This window comes from Balaenoptera ricei, chromosome 1 (genome assembly GCF_028023285.1).
Source record: "Balaenoptera ricei isolate mBalRic1 chromosome 1, mBalRic1.hap2, whole genome shotgun sequence".
NCBI classification, from domain to species: domain Eukaryota; kingdom Metazoa; phylum Chordata; class Mammalia; order Artiodactyla; family Balaenopteridae; genus Balaenoptera; species Balaenoptera ricei.
The window spans coordinates 21,132,800-21,150,751 of NC_082639.1; the positions used below are offsets into that span (position 1 = coordinate 21,132,800).

General features: G+C 56.6%; 2 protein-coding genes across 2 annotated transcripts; one reads left to right on the top strand and one right to left on the bottom strand.

Moving 5' to 3' along the window:
• Positions 1–1,235: 1,235 nt before the first annotated feature.
• On the top strand, positions 1,236–7,543 carry TRNP1 (TMF1 regulated nuclear protein 1). Its single transcript, XM_059896019.1, has 2 exons — positions 1,236–2,222; positions 6,785–7,543. The coding sequence occupies exon 1, from the start codon at positions 1,338–1,340 to the stop codon at positions 2,049–2,051; it is 714 nt and encodes a 237-aa protein (XP_059752002.1). The 5' UTR covers positions 1,236–1,337; the 3' UTR covers positions 2,052–2,222; positions 6,785–7,543.
• A 3,435-nt stretch (positions 7,544–10,978) lies between these two features.
• On the bottom strand, positions 10,979–17,814 carry TENT5B (terminal nucleotidyltransferase 5B). The gene is made up of 2 exons (XM_059896032.1): positions 17,394–17,814; positions 10,979–12,877 (listed from the first exon to the last, which is right to left on the bottom strand). The coding sequence occupies exons 1-2, from the start codon at positions 17,655–17,657 to the stop codon at positions 11,855–11,857; spliced, it is 1,287 nt and encodes a 428-aa protein (XP_059752015.1). The 5' UTR covers positions 17,658–17,814; the 3' UTR covers positions 10,979–11,854.
• Between the last annotated feature and the right edge of the window lie 138 nt (positions 17,815–17,952).

Genomic DNA, 17,952 nt, shown 5'->3' on the forward strand with positions numbered 1-17,952 from the left:
GTGGTGTGGGGGTGGGGTGTGCTCCAAAGTCCTCCTTCTCCTCCACAGCAAGCCAGTGCAGCGCCCCCATCAGCCTCCTCTTCAGCCTGGGGCGGTAATCACACTGGCCACACTTTCGGCAGGTCCCCTGAGCCCACGGCCTGCTGCAGTTCTTCCCAATTGGTCTCAGCTGGTTTCAGGCCCTCCAGCCCCTGCCACCGCCCAACACAGAGCCCTTTCATTTCTGATGGCACTTTCAAGTGGATGGCAGTGCCATGGTGTCTGGACCAATGTTTGGAGGGGGTATGGCAAGATCACTTCCGCTGTGGGAAAAATGGCTAGAGCTCAGTTCTATCGTTTTGCCAGTATGACTAAAGTCCCAGTTAAGCAGGGTCCCCTCAGTGACAGTGAGGAGACCCAGGAATCTGAGTTCCCAGAGGGCATGAATGGATGAGCTTGTCCCTTTCGGTGGTCCAGATTGAGCCACGGACCTTGGGCAAGCCTCCACTACACCTTCTGGGTCTGTTTCCCGCCCTGTGTGATAGGTGTGGGGACACCTACTGGGAGGAGCAGACAGGAGCAGGGGCTTGGAAAGAATTTTGCCCACTGAGGGGTGGGGCTCCCCTGGGGGCCACCAAGATTTGCGAAAGCCGCGCCTAGCTCAGCAGCAGTGCTGAGGTTTGTTCTGCAAGTGAAGGGCTTGCCTGGTGAGGAACCAGCACTGCCAGATCCCCACCAGGAGGCCAGTCGCCCCTCTGTGTTAACCTCTCCATGGCCGCAGGGAGATTGGAGAAGGTGGTCCTGGTGAAGTTTGCGGCCCAGGAGACCAGGTAGAGCCGATTCAGTCAAGGGGCAGCGTTTGGTACTGTGTAAGGAGACAAGCCTCCTGAGTTGTGTCTCAGGCTTTCACTGTCACATAGTGTGGCTTCAGGCAAAAGCCTACCACAGGTGGGGACTGGAGTCCATGATTTCTAAGCACCAGCTACTAGAGCTTATGACTCAGGGGCCAGGCCAGAGAAGATGCGGTCCCCTTTCCACCCAAAATTTGGAGGAGGTGGATAGGGACTGGATGCCCTAGCAGAGCAGCCTGGGTCGAAGGACCAGGGACCCGAAGGGTTTGGGCAGTGTCCTGACGGGGCGGGGCAGGGGAGGAGGGTTCAGGGCATGCTAGTATTTGATTGGCTGTGCTGCCCTTCGCTCCGCCCCATGGTCTATAAGGCGCACCCGCGGTTGCCTTGGCGCTAGTGTGGGGGCTGCGGCCGCGTCTCTCTCTGGTTTGAGGCCTCCATCCTTCCCAGCGTGGGGGACAGCCGGCCAGACCCGCGGACCTACTGCTGCGGACCGCCGGGGGGCGGGGGATGCCGGGCTGCCGCATCAGCGCCTGCGGCCCAGGGGCCCAGGAAGGGTCGGCGGAACCGGGGTCCCCGTCGCCGCCGCCCGGGGACCGCCTGTTGTCCCCTCAGCCACCGTCCCCAACTCCGACCTTGACCCCGACCCCGGCTCAGGCCTCACCGCAGCCCGAAGTGGCCCAGGAGTCAGCGGGCTCGGCCGAGGGGCAGGAGCTGCAGCGCTGGCGCCAGGGCGCTAGCGGGGGCGCGGGGCGCACCGGGCCGGCAGGGGGCGCGGGCGGCGGCCCGGGCGCGGCGGCGGCGGCGGCGGCGGCGGCAGCGGCGGCAGGGGGCCGCGCGCTTGAGCTGGCCGAAGCGCGGCGGCGACTGCTGGAGGTGGAGGGCCGCCGGCGCCTGGTGTCGGAGCTGGAGAGCCGCGTGCTGCAGCTGCACTGCGTCTTCCTGGCGGCCGAGCTGCGCCTAGCGCACCGCGCCGAAAGCCTGGGCCGCCTGGGCGGCGGCGTGGCGCAGGCCGAGCTCTATCTGGCGGCGCACGGGTCGCGCCTCAAGAAGGGCTCGCGCCGCGGCCGCCGCGGCCGCCCGCCCGCGCTGCTTGCCTCTGCGCTCGGTCTGGGCGGCTGCGTGCCCTGGGGCGCTGGGCGCCTGCGGCGGGGCCACTGCCCCGAGCCCGATTCGCCCTTCCGCCGGAGCCCACCCCGCGGCCCCGCCTCCCCCCAGCGCTGACCTCCGCGCCGGGACCTCTGGCCACACCGACAGGCCATCGCCGAGGTGCCGACCGACGGATTGTGGACGCCGGCTGGATGGACGGCGTCACCGACGCAGATGGACAGATTGCTCGACCCCAGGAGGAGACAGTCGGGGGGCCGAGGGCCCAGTAAAGAAGGCTAAACTGAGGTGCGGTCTTAGCGGCTGGTGCATCCGTGGGGCGGGGCGGGGTGGGGCGGGGAGGTGCAAGGCTCCAGACCTCCTTCCCTAGGGCTTCTGGAGTCCGCTGGGTCCTTAATAAAGCTGTCCGCTTTCTGTTGCCGTCACTCCCAGACCTCCTGCGGAATGAGGTAGTAGCACCAAGTACCCATTATAGAGTTGGACAAATGGAGGCTGCTCAGATCCCAGAAGGGGTTTGCCAGCAAACTTTTACCCGGTGGAGCCTCCCGCACTGACGCAGCACCCCACCCTCACCTTCCACCAACGCTGCATTTCCTGGGTCCCTTGGGGCTGTAAGAAGAGTCTTGCCCTTGAGGCTGCTGCTTTCTGGCACTGCCCTTCGGGAGGCCAGAATAATGAGGCCCCATGATGGGGTGGGGGCTGGCACAGCGATGTACCTCTGAGTTCTCCTCTCCTAAGCCCCTGTTTCCCATTCGGGGAGATGGAATCCCAGAGAGGCTAAGGATTTGCTCCCATCATATTTATACTTAGGACCTTCCACTTCTAGGAGACAGGTCTTTTCTCAGGCCCTCATGCAGCTTCGCTAAGAGTACAGTCTGACTCAGATGACCAAGGTGGGGTGTTTGGTGATTGCCTGAAGCTTTGCCGGCTCTCCTAGGGGCTCCCTCCCAACCTGTCACTAAGATGGCTCTGCCAGGGATGGAGCCAGGTGACATCCTTTACAGGCCCCAGGGGGGCAGGTATGTCATTGGCTTCTAGATTCTAGAAAGTGGGGCCTTAAAGGGCCAGACCTGAAATGAGATCTGCTTCTCTTCCTTTCCACATGCCCTTCAGGCCCCCCATTCCCCTGCCCCACTCAGCTGTGAATGGCCTGGCTGCTGCTTTGCCGCTCACTGGCTGAGTTGACTGCAGCCTCACTTATCAGTCTGTGATGTGGGTATCTTCACCTCTTGGAAGGGTTGTAGCGAGGTTAACACAGGGCAGAGGTCTGTCTTTTCCCATAAATCACGGAAGAATGTTTTATTCTCTTATATCACACCTAGAAACAGGCACTGCTTTTGCTGACGGAGCCTAGGAGCTGATTTAAAGTCCTCATTTTACAGAGTGGCAAGGTCAGCTAGGGACAGAACTAGGTCCTAGGCCTGTGTGTGTCCTTCTCGCCGTATCTCTCCGCTGTCCAGGGGCAGGGGCTTGATAGAACTGGTGTCAGCTTGTCTGCCGTGTGACCTAGAACAACTCTGCTCTCTCTTTGGGCCAGTTTCCTCAGTCCCTCTCTGAATGTAGCTGTCCCTCCTCATGTCAGGGCTTAGGAATGGGGAGAAGGGTGTAGAATGAGATAATTAAGAGTCACAGGAATCTGGTGTAATCCCAGAGTCCTCAGGGTCAGGTGCACTGCTCTGAAAGGCAGAGACCCAGGGACCCTCACCTGTCCCTCCCCCAGCTAGCTCTTCCTCTTCCCAGACCAAACTTTTTGCCTGGTTTCTCAGCTAACAGCCAGGACTTCCTGAACCCATTCTTAGCTGGGGAAGGGAAGTCCAGGAGGAGGTCTCAGAGACTCTGAGAGCTTGTGACTGGGAGAGCAGTGAGGGGCCCTGGCGTCCTCTGGCCTCCCCAGAGAGAGAGGACCTTCCAAAGCTACTTGGGTAGTTTGGGGTCTAGAGTCCCAGAGAGGACAAGGACTCCCTGGAGGTGACACAGTGAGGAGCTCAGGCTTCAGCGCTGGGCTGCAGCCAGGACTGTTTGTTTTCTGGGTTGCATGGGAGAGGGACACTTGGTCCAGAGAAGCTTTTAGCTAATGGTGTAAAGTGCTCTGTGTCACCACAATTTTGCCTTTCTCTGGGATTTATTGGTAATCAGCTTTGTCCTGATTTTGGTGGGGAGGGGGGCGGGGCGGGTAGGGAATTAGAGATGGCTCTTGCTGGAGAAAGTGGTATGTGTAGGAAATGGAGATTGGTCCTAGTGTCACAGGCAGCTCTGTCCCCTCCCTCCACTTCCAGATGTCCCACGCTTCTCACTAAGGGCCTCGGCCAGGGCACACAGTGTTCAGTGACTTGAACCCCAGCTCTTGGTTCAGTGCTCTGTCCACTACTCCTCAGTCAATTAATAAAAGTCAACTTCCCACCACTGTCTGGCCCACCCAGGGCCCCTCTAGAAGGCTTCATGTTCTCCTCAATCAACAAACATTGATCTCTGCTCAGTCCAGGGGCTCAAGAAGCAGCACTGAATCAGAGGGTCTCTGTTTTCAAGGACTTGTGTCTCTCAGCCCTCTTCTAGGCAGCCTGCCCTGGCGATGTTGGAGGGCTGTTTTTAGGCCTTCACAAGTAACTATAGCCCCTGGTTATATACTGCATCCCCACCCTGCATGACTTCCTGAACACTTTCTAGATGGCCCAGCATTCTAGCCCTGGGGACTAGACTGAGTACAGGGGATCCTGAGGGATCTGTGCCCTGAGGACATTGATTGCCACCAGTGAATCTGGAATGTCAGCTGAGGGAAGTGAGGGGCTGGAAGACCAGTTCAGGGTTTTAGTCGGGCCCTGCCCCTCCCCTGGATGAGCCCTTTCACTCTCTCGGCCGGTCCCTGATGAGTGAGGCGCCTCTGGGCGGCGCCACCAGAGGGCAGTGTGGGCTGCTTCTCCGGGCGTGTGGGCAAGGCCTGGAGCGGGCTCCGAACCCACAGTGTCCCTGCCTCCAGCCAGCCTCTTCCCTTGTTGCCCAGGCTTCTCAGGCTTTGAGCTTTAAAGGTCTGGCAGAATGTGTGGGTACTGGTGGTCACTTAGAGAAGGGGCGGGCCTCTGACCTCAGAGGGAAGGTCCATCAGGAAAGACTTTCCTGGAGAGAGAGGTTGCCCCTGTTGGCCATCACCATCTGAGTAAAAGCCCAGAGTAATTTCACTCCTCCCAGATTTGTTACACTGATAATTGATCAGAACACCCCATCCTGCCACCGCCGCCGCCGCCACCTGGGAATCAAGGTGGCTTCCTAGAGATTAGGCTGAAGCGACAATTCACAGCTAAAGTGCTCCAGGCCTGCAGTGGGCAGTCTCTAGGAGGCTCCCTTCCCCTAACAGCCAGGGCCCTGGAGAAAAACCCAGGGTCCCAGTCTTCTCCGAGCTGAAGGAGAAGCAGAGCCTTTACCTCCTCCCTTGCTTTACAGCCAGCACGGGAGGAGGTATTTGGGAAAGCTGGGAGATCCCTAGCCTATTTCTATCCACATTAGACCTTGACCGCACGCTGGCTAGGAGTGATGGGGGAAGGGACTCCTTGGTTGTGGCATAATATATTAACCACCACCTCTATGCCAGGCACTGTGCTAAGCGCTTTACACCCATTATCTCTTTCAGTCCTCCCAGCTACTCTGCAAAGTAGGAGTTAGCCCCATTTCCACAGATGAGGAAACTGAGGGTCAGGGAGGGCAGGTGACTTGCCCAAGGACATAGAACCTCTAAGTGGGGGACACCTTAAACATTAGGGTATGTGGCTTTTCATTTATCAGGCTAATGAGGGCTCCATTTATCAGGCTAATGAGGGTTTCTTAACTCTCACCCTTTGAATCTGGGTACAGTGAACCCTGGTCCTTGGTTCTGGGGAGGGATGTGATCAGACATTGGAGGGGTGGCAGAAGGTGGCATCTTCTGCCACCCCTCCAAGGTCTGGGCACACCCCAAGAGGCTGCCTCCCCTGCTTGGTTGTCTGGGCTTTGGCGGGGTAAGTCAGGCTGAGTCAGCACACCTGGCTTCAGGCAAGAGCAGACCAAGGATGCTCAGGGCCTGGGCTTGCCTTGGAGGCTGCCTCCTCTCCCTGCATACCTGGGCTGGCGTGTTTGGTACCAAGGAGAGCAAAGAGCCTGGGATGGCAGAGGAAGAGGGTGACAAGCTCCATGGTGGGGCAGAAAGTGTCCCGTCTTAGAACTAGACAGACCTGGGATTTAGTCCTGACCTGGAGCTTCTCAGCTGGGAGACCTTGGGCAAATGACTTCCCTTCTCTGAGCCAGTTTCGTGTGTGTCTGTATGTGTGTGTGTGTGTGTGTGTGTGTGTGTGTGTGTTTTATGGGGAGTTAGGGAGGAGATAATTTCTGAGTATTAAATGAGAGGTCACACTAAGTGCCTAGCACATAGAGGAGGTCTGTAAATGTTCGGTGGAGCCAACCTACCTAGCCCAGGAGAAGCTGCCAGGACAGAGCCCCCAGGCAGTGTGGGCCTTTGCTTCTCCAGAGCATAGCCATATCAGGCATTCCTGGAACAGTCCCCCTTCTCCCCCCCATGACAGTCCCTGAGGAACTCCATAAGGGAAGAGGTGGAGGAGGGGGCAGGCTTTTTATCCCAGGAACATTCCATTCCAGCTGCTCAGACCAGTGGGGATCCCAGCCAAGGACAGAGGCCCAAGAGAGCTCACCCCAGGAGCCCCCACCCCTTCCAGGGCGGGAGCGAGTGGAGCCTGATTCCAAAATATTGCCCCTGCACCTTCTCTCCACAATGGCCCCTCTAAAGGAAGTAGATGTCGAAGGGTTTGGGTGGGGCTGGGTGGCTATGGGAGAGAGACAGTTAAAGCTCTTGAAATTATTCTTTCCAGCTCCTCCCAGCTCCTCAGAGCCTCGACTCTGGATCTGACTCCTGGATTCTGCTCCTTCCCTGGGCACCTCCTTCAGGAAGACTCCTCTCATTGACCCTACACAAGCATGGCACCCTCCTCACTTCACAGGAGCCCTTCACTTCACAGTGGCAAGGGGCTGGATTCTGGGGAAGTTGCCAATACTATGAATTTCTCTATATATGCTGCATTTGACTTTGGCTTACACTGTACAACTGAAGATGTTACAAGTCCTTGAGACGCAGTCAGATTATTTAAGAGTGCAGCAAAGCTTTCCAATGTGAAAGTGAAAAGGATCTCTTTTAAAAATGTCATCATTCTTAAACAAGTCACAGTGCAGCTGGGGTCCCCATTTTGGTAGACGCTGTTGCTTCTCAGTCTAACAGCACCAGGGGGCCTGTTTGAGGGGAAGCATTGCTCTGAGCAATCCCTCAGTTCCCCTCATTCACTGTCCTTGCCCTCTCCAGGTGGGCACGTGCCTGTGGCCCCTCAGAAAGGTAATGGGCTGCTGGCTCCCGGGGGACACACCTCTTTCTCAGGAAGAGGTGTTGGCAACATAATTCTAAGTTTTAAATGAAAAAAGGGAACACATTTATTCAAATAGCCTGATGGTAGAGGGAAGGGGGCCACACTGACTCACACATAACCCAGAACTTGTAGAGTTCCGCAAAATGAACGCATATAGAGTCAGTTCCTTGATGTATACATTCAGGAAGAATAAATCTCAGTGATGTGAGACAAGCATGCGTGGTTTTGAGGTTTACTCTGTGAGTGGCGTTGCCGCCTTTCCTTTTTGTGTGTCTGTCACGGCTCTTTAAGTTGGCAGTTCCTTGAACAGCTTCTGTTTAGTTTCGTTTGGCAATCTGGGCCTGCTTACTGATTTGTAGACTGACTTCTCCCTTGACCTGGCTCAAAGTTGACCCTCTTTATGGAGTCTTCCCCAAATAAGGATGTGTTGAGGAAACTAGGGGATGGGATGCACGTGTGAGACTGTGTGACACGAAGGGATGCGAGCGTGTTTCTGATAACATGGCAGCATGGTGATCCGTGGAGGATTGTGTGTGACCGTGCTGGTGAATGGATGGACCTGTCTGTCACTCAGGCTCCCAGCAGGAGACACAGCACACTCAAACTGGGCAGAGACTTAAAAAGGGACTATTTCCAAAGATGGGGGCTGGGCTTAAGAAACTAACAAGGTATATGCAGCTCTCCAGGGCTAGCAACAGGGAGAAGCCATTACAACTCCTGGGCCTGAAGGGGTAACAGAGGAGAGGGGAGGGGAGGGCACACGGACCCGGAGAGTGCAGCTGTGTGGAGGGGGCCCCTGACAGGAGCAGTGGTTTTTAGTTGAGAGATGTAGGCAACCACGGTGACCTGATGGGAAGGGAGCACGGGGAATAAACACCTTATTCTCCTCCTCCCTCCAGTATCTCCTGCTGGGGACTCTCATTGGCTGAACCCAACAGAGAGGTAGGGAACAAGAGGGCCATTGATGCACAGTCCGTAGAGGTCAGCCTCCCAAGGGCACAGAGCCTGAAGGAGGGAGGAGAGTGGGACTGGAAGGGCCGACATATCATGCAACTGCCTGAGGGCATTATCTTCCATTCCCTAAAGTTCACTGCAAGGCTTTTTCCCCCTCTGGAGCTCCCCCCACCCACCATGGGTCACAGGGGGAGAGTGGACTGTTGCTTGGAGAGCACTGTGGGGTTGGGGATGGGGGATGGGTCTTTACTCCCTCAGCCTTCCCCTCTCTGGCTCTGATTCCCAGTTCTCGATTCCTTCCTGTCCTGGCATCTTAGATGGCTGCAGGAACTGTCCATGAGAGAACAATGCCAACCACTGAGTCAGTGTTTTTTTCACACCCGGAAACACTACACCTCTCCCAAACACACCCCCGGGCACACCTGATGCCACACGGGCCTCTGACATAGTCACCACAAGCCATGGCTGGTGTCACAGTTGCATTAAGAAAATGTACAAACTTGGCAAACAGTAATGCAAACTCTTTTTCTCTGTCACATGTATGTACAGGAGACATACTGTCACGCTCATCCATGTGAAATCAGAGTGTAGGGGCAGGATGGTGCAGGGGTTAACAGCAATGGCTCTGGGGGCAGACAAACCTCTTTGACCTCTCTGGCATCAGTTTCCTTGTCTGTAAAATGGAAATTCTTGCTCTTCTCTCGTGGAGGTGTTGGGAGGGTGCACTGAGAGGGTGTGGTCGGGGAGAACTTAGCAAAGTGATAGTTGTTAGTGGGAAACTCCTGTCTCCCACGTCTCATGGGGAGCACACGCGCCTGCACAAGGTCAGCAGAACACCATCAGGTGCATGTGCCTTTCCCCAGACACACCTGCCAGGAGCATGTGTACATTGGCAAGTCTCCTCCGCCCAGAATGCTCTTTCCCCAGACATCCGCATGGCTTGCTTCACACTGTCTTTAAGTCTTTGTCCAATCAAACGTCACCCTTTAAAGGAGGTTCACCCTTTTTAAAATTGCAAACCCAGCACTTCCAGTCCCTTACCTTGCTATGTATATTTTTAGGCATTGCTGACCTTCTAAGACTATATAATTTAGTTTATTTTCTTTCTACCCCATTAGAATGTAATCCTCACAAAGGTAGGGATCTTGGTCCTTTGTTTGCTGATGTGTTCCCACCCCTGGAGGGGTGGCTGGCACACGTGGGCTGAATCCAGTGCATACACGCATGTGCCGTGGGTTTCTGGCTCTCTCCCCTCTGAAACGAGCACGTCCAGGTGAACCCCACTCCCCACCCACCCCAACAAGCTAGGCCTGTGTGCTTACACTGTGAGCATTCCCCTCATGCCCAAAGCAGGAGCTGGGACAAATTTAGTCCCCCATCCCAGGACCCTAGTTGGGTAGGCACAGCCAGCGTGGGGTGGGAGGCTGCTTTCAGTCACCAAGCAAAGAAAGCCTTTCCACTCATCCTTCCAGCCATTCTGAGCCCAGCAGGGACCCAGTGAGCAGGTGAGATGGCTGGACTCACCCAGCTGACCAGGGGCCTCCTCTGTGGCCTTGTTTTTTCCACCCTGGCTGGAACCATCAAAGCCAGCACTTCAGAGGCCACTAACGAGGCTGAATATGTTAAGAACTTTGCAATCCTTGGATCAAAGAGGCTGGGTAAACAGTGGGCAGCGTCCAGGCCTGTGACTGGCTGATGCCCTGAGGCATCAGCCTCCCTGAGAGCTTATGGCTGGCAGCTGGCACTCACTCCCAGACAGCCAGGCATGGCCCCAGCTGCGCTTGGAAAGGAGAGTCCCTGCCCCTCTGGGGGACCTGCTTAGAGCAAGCCAGAGCGTGTCCATCAGCAGGAGGGGGTGAGAGAGGAAGCTGGAGCATTGAGGGAGCCTTTCCCAGCAGGGAGGCCAAGCCTCAGCTCTGGCTCTGAGGGCCCTAGAAGCCCCCCAGTCCCAGCTGCCACCACTGGGGGCGGGGATCTCCAGTCCAGACTCACCCTGCTTGTTCTCCACCTGCTTCCTGGGAAGGGTTAGGGAAGGGTGAGCAGGGCTGGGGTCAAGCAGCCCTGAGCACTGGAGTGTGAGGCCAGGTCCAGGGTCATTAGGACTCCAGGTAGGAAACATTGAAATATTTGCTTTTTTTTTTTTTATTTAATATTAATTATTTATTTAGGCTGTGTTGGGTCTTCGTTTCTGTGCGAGGGCTTTCTCTAGTTGCGGCAAGCGGGGGCCACTCTCCATCACAGTGCGTGGGCCTCTCACCATCGCGGCCTCTCTTGTTGCGGAGCACAGGCTTCAGACGCGCAGGCTCAGTAATTGTGGCTCACAGGCCTAGCCGCTCTGCGGCATGTGGGATCCTCCCAGACCAGGGCTCGAACCCGTGTCCCCTGCATTGGCAGGCAGATTCTCAACCACTGCGCCACCAGGGAAGCCTGAAATATTTGCTCTTTAGCAAGAGACTTGCTGAGGTGATGTCCAGGGGCAAGTCACACCTGTGTGGACAGGGGCTCCTAGGACAGTTGCCAAGCTGGGCTGGTGTTGGGGGAAGGAGGAGCATTCCCCAGCTACAGCCCAGGACTCAGACCCTGCCCTCCAAATGTCCCCTCCCATAATACAAGCCAGACTCAGGCTGGGGGAAGCAGCCACAGATCCCACAGACTGTGGAAGGTCCTTCTCCCAGGAGAAAGCATGGTACTAGGTTCAGTGTAGACAATCTTTATTGGCAGGTGTTAAGAGTGCTAAATAGTAGCAAATACAAAGGGAATGGAAGGGAAGTGGGGCGTGGCTCTCCTCCCCCATGTTAAGGACCCTGTAACCAGGCCAGTGGGGTGGGAGCACTTGACTGTGGCTACTTTGGACCCAGCACCTTCTGGAGAACAAGATCCCAGGCAGGAGGGCTCCTCAGGACATGGGGGAAGGGGGCTGTACCCCAGCAGGGGCATGGGCTGTGTCCCACCCCAGGCTGCTTCATTCCTGTCCACCGCACACCTCAATCGACAGCTCGGGGTAGGGGTGTTAGGGGACTGAGCTAAACCTATCCCTTTCCAAACCTAGGTATCTGCCTCATGCCTCAGTTTCCCTCCTCCTAGTTAGTGGCCCAGCCCGACCCAAAGTGAGTAGTTCCCATAACGTACCATATTTTAGCCACTGTGTGGGCTGCAGGCCCTCGGAGGCTGCTCTTTTCACTGTGGGCTGGCCCGACCCAAAAAAGACCCTTTCTAGGCCACAGAAATCAACCTGAGATGATAGGCATTGAAGCTACCATCCCAAACATTCTTTGTCTCCTGAAGGCAGGTGACCCCCAAGACGAATTTCCCCTGCACCCCACAATCATGCTGGTCCAAAAGTGTAGTGCAAATAACCAAAAGGTCCATTTACCAAGAACCTAAGCTTGGCCTTCAGCCCACAGGGGCTTCACTCGGGGGAGGAGTCTGGTCTGTTCAGTTTAAGGCCCAACCCTGCAGCAGTGCTGGGCTACCTGGCACGGGCTGCCCGTCTCTGGTCATGTTCTCCATGCACTTCTGGAGGCCCCACTCCATCTGGAGAGGCCTAGTCCTTTCTGGCCAGGGTCTGAGTCAGTTACAAGGCAGCCAGGTGGGATAGGAGGCGTGGGCCCGGGACAGCAGAGGCTGCACGGGGGTCACGTAGTAATTGACAGTGGCAGGCACGACCCCGTCAGGGACTGGGGAGCGCCAGGCCAGGGCGGCCGCGGCCGCCGGGCCCTGCTCGGCCAGCGCCTGGAGCGCCAGCGTGGCGATGAGGCCCAGCGTCTGGCGGCGCTCGTGGCTCATGAGGCACACTGTGCTCTCGTTGACCACCCGGTGCAGCGTCACCAGGCAGGCGTAGCGGCGCGCCGAGTCGGCCCCGCTGAAGTGGGCCTCGAGGTAGCGCTCCAGCATGCGCTGCTGCTCCGCCAGGTCCGGGAAGTCGATGAAGAAGCGGGAGCACATGTAGCGCTGCAGGGCGCTCACGTCGGTGCTGGGCTGCGGCCGTAAGCCCCGCACCAGCAGGTGGCAGTACTTGAGGAGGCCGCCCCCTCGGATCTCTTCGGGACTGCGTGTGGCGATGACGCGGTGCCGCAGGTGGTCCAGGGCCTCGGCGAAGTCCCCGTACAGGCTCTCCCCTGTCACCGTGGGGTGGAAGGCCTCGGACATGGGCGTGGAGGAGCACTGGCTGAAGAGCAGCAGGGAGTCCAGGAGGATCTGGAAGGAGTCTACGCTAAACTCGAATTGGCGCCTGACCGAATCCACGAACTTGAGCTCCACGTTCTTACCGCTCTTGTTGGACAACGAGATGAGGCTCCAGCGGTCCGTGTCTGTGCACACTTTCACCAGCTTCTGTACATAAGCCTCCTTGAGTGTCAGGGGTGTGATCTTGGCCCGGCTCACACCGGCCGGCAAGAAGTCCAGCAGGCAGGCCAGCACCACCTCTTTGGTCAGCTGGAAAGACGCCTCGCTGCGCAGGTCCACGCGGAACACCAGGTCCAGGTCCTTGTAGCCCAGGCCACTCTCGGGGTGCAGCACGTGGCTGGCGGCCGAGCCGTGCAGCCGCACACTGTGCACGCGCAGTCCCTGCTCCTCCAGGCTGCTGCGGACGACCTGCAGAGGGGATGGCAGGAGGGAGAGGTATCAGCGACTAGGGCTCCTGGGGTCCGCTGTGGGCTTCCACGTAATAATCACAGTGATATCAACCACTGTTGACCACTTATCAGCTGTTGTGCCTTTGGAAAATCATTTAATTCTCTAAGCCGAAGCCTCTATTTCCTAATCTAGAGGGTGGCCCGTTTGGAGGAATGACTCAGCAATAATGATAGCACATACGTGCATAGAATTTATTGAATGCCAGGTCCTGATCTAAGCACTTTATACATTAGGATATAAACTCACGTAAATCTTACAGTGACTCTGTGAGGTGGGTATTATTACTCCCACTCTACAGATGGGGAAATGGAAACACAGAGAGGCCAAGTAACTTGCCCAAAGTCACACAGCTGGTGAATGCAGAGCTGGGAATTAAACTCAGAGTTCATGTCTTAACCAGTATGCAATTCCACCTCTCTAAAACTGCAAGTAAAACACTTCATTTTGTGCCAGACATGATGCAAACTGCTCAAATGTGTTGGGAATGTAATTGGCTGTTCACATGCATTACTACATTAATGCTCACAATAATCCTGTTTGAGTATTATTACTCCAATTTACAGATGGGGGACCTGAGGCACAGAGAGGTCATGTCCAAAGTCAGAGAGTAGTCGGGCTGAGACTAGAACCCAGGACAGTTGGATTCTCAAGTCCATGCGTGCTCTTTTGACTATGACACATTCATTTACCTTTACAAGGACACAGTGAGGCAAATATTAGACTAATTTTACAGATGAGGAAACTGAGGTTTATAGTGGTAAAACACTTAAGGCTCAGAGAGGAAGCCATTCAGAAATGGCAGGGCTGGAAGTTGAAACCCAAACTCTACCTGCTCTTGGTTGAGGGGATGGGTCAAAATCCCTGGACCCGGACATTCAGTTTTCTCAGCAGCCCAGAGTACTTCACACACCGAAAGTGACCAGGCAGCATTCCTACCCTGAGGGATTCTGCAACCCCGCCTTGCTGCCAAGTCAGCTCCAGACCCAGCTGCTCTTCTGGCCTCCCAGGGAATTACTACAAAGAATGCACGTAAGTGCTGAGGAGGCAAGCTGCAGTGGGGCAATCTGAGGCGGGCGGCTCCCTCCAGAAAGCTTCCAGGAGGAGGACCCTGACTAGGGGAAGGTATTATCATGACTATGGGGGGATGGGGAAACATCTGGCCATCAGGGACCTGCGGGGCCAGGCAGCTGGGGCAGGGGAAGAGGAATATTGGCTCAGCACCTATTGGGTGCCAGGCATTGGACCTTCTTACCAGAATCTATGGGGAATAGATCTTTAAAATCTCCAAGTTATAGATGGGGAAACTGAGGAGTGAAGTTACCTGCCCAAGATCACCCAGAGGTGATCCAGGTATGGCTGACTCCAAAGTCTATCTTCTTTCTACCACATTACCAACCCAGGGTTTGGAAGGAGCAGAGGCCAGAAAGTAGGGTTCTAATCCTCTCTCCCTTTCAAAATTTCAAAGTGAGGGCAACCCTCCAATCACTGAAGCCCAGGGCCAGAGTAGCTAGGGAGCAGGAGGGTGGGGGTTGGGGAAGCCTGGCCAGGCAGACGGGGGAGGCTGGAAGTAAGGGGCCAGTTGTTGCAGTCCAGCCTGTGGGACTTCTAACCCACACTCTGGCAGCTGGCAGCTGTGCCCATGTAGGCCAAGGGGAGAATTGGGCCAAAGACTTTGTCCTAAGGACCCTGGCAGACCTGCAGAGTAGACCAGCCCCCTCTCCAAGTCCCATTAGAGCTGACTGGGCCTTACTCAGCGCCAGCTCCTGCTCCCAGGCTGATGCCCACCCTAGGGCATGGCATCTGGCCTGGTGAGTGGGTAGGAGTACCCTTGTTAAATCGCCTGTGTCAGGCCGTGGGGCCGGCCGTGTCAGCCAGCCAGCCAGCCAGCCAGTGGCTGTTGTCTCTTTCCCAGGTGTGACTACAGCCAGCTTGGCAGGCAGTCCCCAGATACCGCCACACCCAACGACTGCAGGGCAGCTTGGAGCCTCCTGAATCAGACTTTCCAGCCATGGAGGGGGCAGTGGCTGCACCTTTCTTTCTTCTGTGCCAAGGCCCTCCCCCAAACCACTCTGCTCCCAGGCTGCTGCTGAGACCTGCAGGGAGACCATAGGTGCTGTCAGCCAGCAGGCTTAAAAAACTTGAATCCAGAGCCACTTGATGCAGGCCCTCTAGCTGCAGCTGGAGAGATCCGAGTCTAATTCAATCCTCTGGATCCAGAGAGGGCAAAGGACTTGTTTAGGGTCACACAGCCAATAAGTGGCTGAACTTAATTAAAACCAGTCCTCCTAGAGCTATGAGCAGGGGGCCTCCTACAGGAGAGTGGGTCCCTCTAGCCCAGGGACAAGCAAGAATAGCATCTCTAACTGCCCAGATCACTGCTGTAGGAAAACCTTGTGGGGGGTAGAGAGGGAGAAAGGTTCCAATTCTTGAACCATCGGACAACTCAGCACTAGTAAGAAGCCCAAAATCAACAACCAGCACCCCCCACCACACACACGCAAAACCAGTACCTTCACCCCCTGCCCCCCCCCCCCCCACACACACATATATCCCAATAGTTTGTGAAGCTGCCGGCTGCAGATTCCTGCCAGGAGATGGACTTTCTTCACACCAGGTGAAGGCACCTGTTTCCTTTGGATTCTGGAAGCAGAAGGGGCGTTGGAGAGCAGTTCAACCCATCCCCATTGAACAAATAGGGACACTGGGCCCAGCAAAGGGAATTGACAACTGTCCAGGCCCTGAAGCCAGATGTCCAACCTCCCAGTCCAACTCTGAAGTCGCCACTTCCCCCTCCCCACCACAGCCGGCAGCTCCCTGTTTTGTGATATTTCTGACCCTAGTCTAGGATAATAGTACATTGTACTATTATCACATTGTAGAGTCAGCTCCTATTGACCTGCAGTCTCCCCCACCTGGCTGGAAGGCAGGGAGGCTGGGTCCCAATCACATCTATGCCCCTAGTGTCCTGAACAGGGCCTGGCACAGAGGAGACACCAGTAAAGGCAGTTTGGACCATACTGATAGGGGCAGGGACTTCCCCTCCAGGGCACTGCACGGTGCAGAGGTGAATTGCCACACTGGGCTCATGCCTGGGACAATAGTCCTAGAGATACAGCATTTGGGGCCCAAGGTTGACCTGACTGTCAAGGGGAGAAAAGCCTCAACTGGTTTCCTAATCACCCCATGACAGTGGGGCAGCCAAGAAATGCCTCAGTGAGCACCATTGATGAGTCAGCCCTGGGGAATCTGTCCCCACCCCCTCCCATTCCTTGGGAGGGAGGGCGAGGTAATCCCCCAGCAAGCACCACTCCCCCTCTGTGGAAGCTAAGGCAGAAGGAGCAGGGGGGTGGCCTGCTTCACCTGGCTTGTATGGTTCACCTCCCCAGAAAGAAAGTCCATCTGCTGGCAGGAATATGCAGGAACTGTGGCTAGATTTTCTGGTTTCTTCTATCTGCTAACACCTAGAAGTTGAGTCTTGGGAACTGGGGAAGAGGTGGGAAAACCTTGAACCTGCAGTAACTGGCTCCTGGGAAGACCCAAGATTCTCTGGGTTTGATTTTCCCCTCTAGGTAATCTTAGGCAGCTCGCTGCCCCTCTTGGGGCCTCAGCTTCCCCAGCTATAAAATGCATACAATAATTACCATCTTCTGGTATGTCAGGGCATGACAGTGCCTGGGCTAACAGGTGAAAGAGCAATTTTAGGGTTGTTGAGAGTCAGGTAAAGGGAAGAGGGAGTCTGTGGAAGAGGAGAGGAGTTGCCAGAATTCTCTTCTGCTCCTCAGGAGAGAGGTGGGGCTTGGGGCCAGAGACTCGGCCCTCATTTCCAATCTTGGGGAGGGAGAGAAACACCTAAACTGGACACCTGATGTTGCCCTCCAGCATGCAGGGATCAGGTCTGGCCTGGTGCTTAATCTCCTCCTGCCACAACCCTACTTGAGAGGGAGGGAGTCCTTGCTGGAATTTCTCAGCTGTCCCACCTAGCGAGGGGGCTCTTGAGCCATGCGCTGTGGGAACACAGGACAGAGTCCGCTCCTAGAACCTTGAGAGAGGGAAGAGGTAGAGGGTGAGACCCGGGGATGACGATTTGGAGATGAAAAGAACTATTTTGGACTCAAGCATGTACATCTACCCACCCAGGGCTGCCTGGCATCTGTTGTCCCTGCAGGCGGGGTTGTTCTTCCTCCACGGCCAGGTCCCTCCCCACTTCCCGCCCCTCTCCCAGCCAGGGCCTAGGTGAATGGTCCGAGCGGAATTGGGGCTCCTTAAGGGGCGGGGGACGGGAAAGTCAAGTGGGGAGAGAGTATGAGGTGCAGGGGAAGGAGGGTATGGACTACCATCAATGTCGTGCGATTTTGTTACAGCCCCTGTCCTTCTCTGAGCCTTGTTTCCTTAGCTTTCCAGCAAATCGAACAGACTCCGGGAGCCTCCCAGCCACGAGAGCCTCAGCCCCACATCCCCGCCCAGCGTCTCTCACCTGCACGATCTGCCGGGGCTGCACGCTCAGCGTGGGGAAGTTGCCGCGCCCATGAATGGGAATCGGTTCGCTCAGGAGCGCATCCAGTCGCTTCACCTGCGGCCAACTCAGCCTACTCAGGTGCCGTCCGAGGGAGGCCGATGCGGCCTCCGGGTCGGGGCCGCCGCCTGCCGGGGCAGCCGTAGCCACCGCCGAGGCCGCAGCGGTCTCCACCTGTGCAGCCGCTCGGTCCGGGCTCTCCGCTCCGCTTTTCGAAGGCATCATTAGCCCGGCCCCGGGGCCCCGACGGCAGAAACCGGGGGGCGGTAAAGGGGAAGAGGGCAGGGAGAGCGGCTGGGCCGGGGCCAACGCGGAGGGCGCAGGGCCGGACGGCAGCGACGGCGAGGCAAACCCAGGGCACACCTCCGACGGCAACGACCAACTGACCCGAAAGCTTATGGCCTGGCGCCCAGCCGACTCTTATAGGCCGCGGGCTACACGCCCATTGGTCCCGGCTGCTGTCACACAGCGGGAACCGCCCCGCCTCTCGACGCTCCTACCATTGGTCAGCAGAGCTTTG